This window comes from Eulemur rufifrons, chromosome 6, assembly GCF_041146395.1.
Source record: "Eulemur rufifrons isolate Redbay chromosome 6, OSU_ERuf_1, whole genome shotgun sequence".
Taxonomy (NCBI): domain Eukaryota; kingdom Metazoa; phylum Chordata; class Mammalia; order Primates; family Lemuridae; genus Eulemur; species Eulemur rufifrons.
The window spans coordinates 16,804,009-16,811,551 of NC_090988.1; the positions used below are offsets into that span (position 1 = coordinate 16,804,009).

Sequence of the window (7,543 nt, forward strand, 5' to 3'; positions counted from 1 at the left end):
TAAACAAGCCACCAGCGAGAGCTGTGGCGGCAAAGGCTGCCTTTGCTGGGGAAAGCTGGACGCGCAGGGTGGCAGTCAGCACCAAGCCAACCACCCTGCACGCGGTGCTTGCAGGAAGTGTTTGCAGGTCTGGGGTCTGGAGTTCACTCCCACACTGTCGAGGCTGTGAGGAAGGTGGTCGGTGTTCCAGCTCAGCATCACCTGAGACCATCAGGTGACCCCCGCTGGCACCTGAATCTGAGACAGATGTGTTTGCTATGATCACACCTCCATGCTTCTGACAGGGCCTGCATTCCGCTCTGCTGGGCTGAAGGCCTCTGTGACCGTGGGCTTGCTCCGAGCACTCCCTCTTGTCCCTCTTGGCTCTCATAATGAGCTCAGAGCACAGCTGGGACTCCAGGACACAGTCCCACTTGTGGTTTCGAGGCTGATCTTTGCTTATTTAGACACCAGCCTTATTCTTGGCCTGCACCCATGGAAGTAGAGCCCAGGTGGGCCCCTGCCACCCTTCCTCAGGCCACAGATCTGTGTCACGCAGGTTCAGAGCAGGAAGGGTCCTGAAGGGTTCATGATGACTGGCTGATGAGGTCTCCCCGCAACCCTGTGAGATCTGAGGGTACCTTAAACACACCTTCTCTCGAGCCCTCTGGGATATCCATCAGCGACACGACTGAGGCAGCCTGCACAGGGGGTGGAGGGGACCGTCCTCTGGGTGTCTCAGGTGCTGAAATGGAGTGGACTGGGGCAATCTCTACCCAGCAACAAAGCAGGCAGCACCTTTGCTTGACTACCTGCATAGCTAAAACACATCATTTCCAACTCTCACAACCACCTTTGAAGAGAGCCATTATTATCCCCACTTTGCCGATGAGGAAACTGAGGATCCAAGCAGTCATGTGACTTGCCTCCACTCATGCCAAATGTGGAGGAACCAGGGCCCGTGTCTCTGTGACCTGCACTGGGAGGCGGCCTCTGGGCGGTCAGAGGTGGGTGGCTCGAGGCGCTGGGGCCATGGGGCGGTGGGGTGCTGGGGCGGCAGGTCCCGGCTCTGTGGCTCGGTGCAGGTGCAAGCGCGCCTGTGGCCCCCGGGCCCTGCCGTTGCAGGCAGCACTGATTGAGGAAAGTGAGTGGGAGGTGTTAGACCGGAGTAGTTTCACAGAAGCAAAGGGCTGTCATGGTAAGGATGTACTTGTTCCTTGCCTGCCTTTTTAATTACCTTTTTAAACTACTTCTCACCACAACAGAAACTGGTTATCTGCAGGTGTGCTGCTATTCTGAGAGGATGAACGGCGTGCACTTCCTACTAGAGTTCCCTGGACCAGTCAGAGCCCAGCCAAGCCTGGTGTGGTCTGCCCTGCCACCGCACGTGCTGGCTGCTCGGGCTGGAGACAGCTGGCCAGGCCCCAGAGCCAGCCTACCGCCTTCCAGGCCCCTTTCCCCTCCTGTCCAAATGGGGCAAACCAAACTGGCTAATGGACTCTTTTTCAAAGCTTTCAAATGACCAGGCACGGTGGCTCACACCTGTAATCCCAGCATCTTGGGAGGCCAAGGTGGGAGGATCGCTTGAGGCCAGGAGTTTGAGACCAGCCTGGACAACAGAGCTAGACACTGTCTTCACAAAAAAATGTTTTAAATTAGCCGAGCCTGGTGGCATGTGTCTGTCATCCCAGCTACTCAGGAGGCTGAGGCAGGAGGATCAAGGCTGAAGTGAGCTATGATCAGGCCACTGCACTCCAGCCTGGAGACAGAGTGAAACTAACTAACTAAATAAATAAAGTTCTCAAATGATTTTATTATAAGCTCGAGCACAATACAGGCAGGTACATAAAACACCAACGGCAATTTAACAGATCACTGTAAAGCAGACCCTTTGCAATTGGGTTGTGGCACAGAGCCTTGCCAGCACCCCAGCTGCATGCCACCCTGGCCTCGCCGGCCGCCTCGGGGTTCCAGCATGAGAGTGCTGATGAGACGTCTGGGAATCAGGAACTGGTTTCCAGCCCAGCGAGGCAAGAGTGAGGAAGGTGGCTGGTGCGTATGCTCAGTATCAGCTGACGGATGGATATGTGGATGTGCGGATGTTGGTCGTTTGCTGGTTATACGTTAGCAGATATCCTCTTCCCACAGCGAGGTCTGCCCCCCACACCCAGAGCTGAGCTGAAGTTAGGCCAGGCAGGCAAGAGCGCTACAATATTACTGGGACACTAGAACCTGGCTGGAAATGAAATGGGAATGACGGGAAATGTCCTGACAAAGTCCCCTCGGGAAGAAAGCTAGAGATTCCCATCAGACCTAAATGACAGAAATCTGAAAACCAGTGGCTTAAACAGCTAAGGGTTATTTATTTGTTTATTTGATATAACAGAAGTCTAGGGCTATCGTGACTCAAAGGCGCCATCCAGAACCCAGTCTCTTTCCATCTTCCTGCACTGCCGTCTGAAGCACGTGGCTCAGTGTATTGCCTCATGGATGCAAGGAGGCTGCTGCAGCACCAAGCCTTTCATCTGTGCTCAAGGCAGGAAGAAGGGTGAAGGGCAGAGGACACAAAGCAAAGCCAGCAGAGTCTCTCCCCTTTTAAGGAACTTTCCCAGGACCCTCTTGCAGTGACTTCCACTCACTTCTCATCTGCCTGAACTGGGGCCTTGGGCACCCTGAACTGCAGGGGAGCCTTAAAAATAAAATTTTTCTTAAAACTGGTCACACTACTGCCCTGAGAATAGATGTTGAGAAGGAAACTAGTAGCTCTTTCTGAAAGAAATACTTTGGAGCAGGGGACAATAAGACACCACCCTCCCCCAAGCTGCTTTCTGAGGATGGTGGGCCAAGCAAGGCCCAGAGCCTTTCTGAGTGGGGTGAAATGGTCAGAGCTGAGTTCCCGAGGGCTAAGACAGGGCTGGCCTGTGCCCCTCCAGTCCCCTTCTCATTCCTTCCCCACACAGCCTGCAGCTTCACCTCGAAATCAAGCCTAAACAAGTACTTTAAAGTGTTCTGTTTTTCCCACCAATGATGTACCTGCTTGTAAACGTGTTAAGAAGGACTGGGCAGAAGAGCTGAGTGGTGAGACGTGAGTGGGGACACCGGGAGGACGAGGGCACAGATACGCCCGAGGGCGGCCCAGGTCCAGGTCCAGAGAAGAATAAACAGAACATTACGCTCATCGGCCATTCACACTATTTTCCTGTAGATTTCTCTCAAGCACCACAGTATGATATTTTCTTTCGGATTTGTAAGAGTCTCTACATATTACGGATATCAATATAGACATGGTATATCAATTTAAAAGGGCACTGAGGCCGGGCGCGGTGGCTCACGCCTGTAATCCTAGCACTCTGGGAGGCTGAGGCGGGAGGATCGCTTGAGTCAGGAGTTCAAGACCAGCCTGAGCAAGAGTGAGACCCTATGTCTACTAAAAATAGAAAAAATTAGCCGGGCATGGTGGCGCATGCCTGTAGTCCCAGCTACTCGGGAGGCTGAGGCAGGAGAATTGCTTGAGCCCAGGAGTTTGATGTTGCTGTGAGTGAGGCTGATGCCACGGCACTCTACTCAGGGCAACAGAGCGAGTCTCTGTCTCAAAAACAATAAATAAATAAATAAATAAATAAAAAAGTAGAGGGGCACCAAATGATTGAGTCAACATTCCAGGCCGAGGACGAGTTCAAGGGTAGAGCCCCAAGCTCTGTGGGGAGATGAGGCCCCAGCTCACAAAGCCCCTCCTGGAGGTCACATCCCCTCCTAACTGTGCACACACACACAGGAATCACTCTCACAGTGACAACCAGAGTTTGAGAGGTTGAAACACTTAAAAATTGGGAGATTACACGTTGAAATATGGATTTCCTCCTTCCTTTGATGAGTCAGGGGCTGTAGCAAGAAAGGAGCCCCTGTGCCCTATTGCAGCCACCTCTGCAGCAGGGGCCCTCGTTGTGCAGCTGTCACCCCCGAGACGGGGTCCCCAGCATCCCTCTTGCACTGTTGGCTCCCTTATCCCCAATGTGTTTTGCACATTTCTCTTACCAGAATTTGAGTTTGCAACCAGAGATCTGCTGTCCCCAGGCCGTGGCCCGGTACCGTCGGTGGCCCGTTAGGAAACGGGCCACTCATCACCACCTAAGCTCGGCACCACCCTTCCCCAGCCCACAACACCCCACCTCACCCTACCCCAATCTGTAGAAAAACTGTCTTCCATGAAACCAGTCCCTGATGCCAAAAAGGTTGGGGACGGCTGAAGAGCAAAGCCTTCAATTTACATACAGATGACCTAGAATGGCAGAGGGACTTGCCCAAGGGCACACAGGCTGTGATGGCACAGTCACGTCTTCAGTCCGGGTCTCCTGAGACCCAGTTCTGATTTAACAGGTCTCTCGTGGAGATTTACCAACACTGAGAATCTCAAGGATCACAGGGACTGTGTGGGAGAAAGGGAGAGTGACTGGAGCTGGGGTCACCTGGCTGCACCTGGATTTGCTGATGTTGGGCTGTGGCAGTGGCACTCTTGACCTGGCAGGGAGATGCCCATTGGCTGCGCATGGTGGGTGCCCCTGACCCCATGCTCCGTTCCCACGGGGAGAGAGGAAGCCACAGTGGTTGAGCTGAGCACCAGAGGTCGCGCGGCCTGGGGGGTGGGGCGGGAAAGAGGTCGCCCAGGCAGCTGCAGCAGGCTGGTACCGGGCCCACATGCACCCTCCACACCCTTTCTGCAAAAACAGCTGCCATGTGCAGAAATGCAGAAACGTGCAAAGTCTGAGAGTGAGTGCTCAGGAGTCCTCCCCCAGGTGTGCAGGCGGCCCTTGGTGACTCAGCCCCAACCCCAGCCAGGCACATCTTTCAGGCAGCTGAGGGTTAAAAAAAAAAAAAAAGAGGTGTTTTTGATGTACAGGTGGCTGTGGTTTGAGTAGAGGAGCCAGGGAGGGAAGCTGAGCCTGCCTTGTCTTGCTCCAGGCCTTGCCCCAGGGTAGCCCTGCCCTGGGAAGAGGGGGCGGCAATGCAGAGACCATGCTGGGGGCCAAGCCCCACGGTGCTCTGCCCGCCTCTGTGTGCTCCCCCTCCGGCTCCTTCTCTCCTCTTGTCCAGAGAGCGCTCTCCTACTTCTCCCCTCGCCGCAAACCCCTGCCCGATTCGCCCTCTGGGGTCTCTCCTGCCCAAGGATGGCCAGAGTAGGCCTGAAAAGCCAGGAGAGTGGAGACACACCCCCATCCTGCCTGCACCACCAACCTCCTGCCTGGGCGAGTCTCCCCGGCAGCCGGTGTGGTTCTCTGTACGATGAAAGGCTTGGCCTGCATGGGCCTGGGGCCTCCTTTCCTTTCATAGCAGGCCCCGGGACAGGCACTGGACCTCCAGTCCTGGGCAGACGGAGCTGCCTGAGGCTGGCCCAGGCTGGTCCACGAGCCTCCTGGACAGAGCCCGGCCTCCCGCCCTCTCTTCCTCCACGCTGCCCCTTCAGCTGTGCAGGGCTGTGCTCAGGATTGTTCTAGCAAACTTTGTGCCTGAGTCCCCAGCCTGGGTGTGAGAGGAGGCCTAAGGGTCTGCAAGGGCACCTGGGTTCAAGCCCTGACCCCGACACTTCCTCTGTGACCCCAGGCAAGTCAAACCTCTTTCCTGAGCCTCAGTTTCCATCACCAGATGACAGAGATGAGTGAGCCTGTCCTGCCTCCTGGACTCACAGGACATTGTCGACTCTTCACTGCACATGGGTGTGTGGAGCTCAGGCCAGGAAGTACAGGACCTTGCAGGAACAGCGCTTGGACACCCTGAGCACCAACCTGTGGGATGAGGAGAACGGTGCCTGGTTCGACTACGACCTGGAGAATGAGAAGAAGAACCAGGAGTTTTACCCATCCAACCTCACTCCGCTCTGGGCCGGCTGCTTCTCCGACCCTGGTGTCGCAGACAAGGCCCTGAAATACCTGGAGGTGAGGACACAGCAGGCGGGGCTGTCCCACTGGAGGCAGGACTGCCCCCTCCTGACTCTGAGCAGGACCTGGCAGGTGCCAGCCACTCCCTCCTGCTGTGCCCCTTGTCTTAGCTGCGGGTCCCCCTGGAGCCACCAGGGGGAAGCTGTGAGCCAAGGAGACAAAGGCCAGGAAGGGGACATCTGGCTTCCCACAGGGCCCAGCATGCTGGCTCCCCATCCAGGCCCCACCCACAGTCACAGTGTCTGGAACCTTCTAGGACAGCCACATCCTGACCTACCAGTATGGGATCCCGACCTCTCTCCAGCAGACAGGCCAGCAGTGGGACTTCCCCAACGCCTGGGCCCCCCTGCAGGACGTGGTCATCAGAGGTAGGGAAGCAGGCATGGCGGAGCCCAGGACCTTGCCCTGCACCGGCGTGTAGAGGGTCGGCCTCCCTGGGGCTGGGGACATGTGAACAAAGGACACGGAGCCCCTGTCCTTCCTCCCGCTCTGCTCTCCCAGCCCCCACTCAGCAAACACTTGTGTCCAGCCTGCCCGGCCAATGGAATCCGCCCTCTGTTCTCCCTCCAAACCCCAGCCCGAGATGATTGGTGGCCTGGCCCGTGGCTCCAGGAGGAGGTCTTGGGGCCCAGGGCCCTTTCCCCCCATGGGGAGAGTGAGGCCCGGCCTCTGCTCTCCCTGGAACTGGGGCTCTGGAGAGTCAGGGTGCTGCCTGGGGTGGGGTCTAGGCCTGGCCAAGTCATCTTCACTTCGGGCCCAGGAAGTGGCTTTCCAGCTGGCCCAGAATTGGATCCGAACCAACTTTGATGTCTACTCCCAGACGTCAGCCATGTATGAGAAGGTGAGCTGGTCCTGAGCCGTCCCAGTGTCCCATCAGGGCCCCTTCCTTGGGGGGGTGGGGGGGGAGTGTCAGGCTCTGCAAGCCCAGCCCAGGGCCAGCACAGCTGGGACAGTGGCGGCGCCCAGTGGCCAACCCTGGGCACTGCAGGGGCCAGAGCTGCAGGCCAGAGTGGCTTCTCCCCAGGGGCTCCCATTGTTGCCCTTGGGGTTGGGGTTGGGGTCATTGGGTCAAAGGCAGTGCCTGACCTACAGCCTGTCCTCTTGTCCCCAGTATGACATCAGCAACGGTGGACAGCCCGGTGGTGGAGGGGAATATGAAGTTCAGGTGAGCAGGCCGGGGTGAGCTGGCAACAGCTTACAGGGAACCCCTAGGCTCTGCTGGCCCCCAAGACTAACCGTGGCCCCCCAGGCCTCAGTGTGCTCGCCTGGATGTGGGCCCATGGGAGGCGCTGACTGGTGCTCCTTGGTACCCCTGGGGCTAGGCAGGGCCAGAGCCCCTGGGTAGAGATCCCACATCCCCAGAGGGCTTGGGGCTCCCCAGGGACCTGGCCTCACTGGCCGTGCCTGTCTCCAGGAGGGGTTTGGCTGGACCAATGGAGAGGTCCTGATGCTCCTGGACTGCTATGGTGACCGGCTGACCTCGGGAGCCCAGCTGGCTTTCCTGGAGCCCCGCTGCCTGGTGGCTGCCCTTCTGCTAAACTTCCTGGTCAGCCTGCTGCCACGGTGACAGCCCCACCACCCTGCCTGCCCTCCCCACACCTGGCCCCAGCTCTTGCCCCATTAAACCTCTG

General features: G+C 57.4%; 1 protein-coding gene across 2 annotated transcripts; it reads left to right on the plus strand.

The window, feature by feature from the left end:
- Positions 1 to 5,777: 5,777 nt before the first annotated feature.
- Positions 5,778 to 7,543, plus strand: TREH (trehalase). 2 transcript variants are annotated; one of them, XR_011233662.1, is made up of 5 exons: positions 5,778 to 5,909; positions 6,169 to 6,280; positions 6,641 to 6,753; positions 7,024 to 7,077; positions 7,327 to 7,543. XR_011233662.1 is itself a non-coding variant. In XM_069468869.1 (3 exons), the coding sequence occupies exons 1-3, from the start codon at positions 6,454 to 6,456 to the stop codon at positions 7,477 to 7,479; spliced, it is 507 nt and encodes a 168-aa protein (XP_069324970.1). In that variant the 5' UTR covers positions 6,387 to 6,453; the 3' UTR covers positions 7,480 to 7,543. The 2 variants fall into 2 exon arrangements, 1 of the variants encoding a protein (XP_069324970.1); XM_069468869.1 differs by lacking the exons at positions 5,778 to 5,909; positions 6,169 to 6,280 and having other exon boundaries at positions 6,387 to 6,753.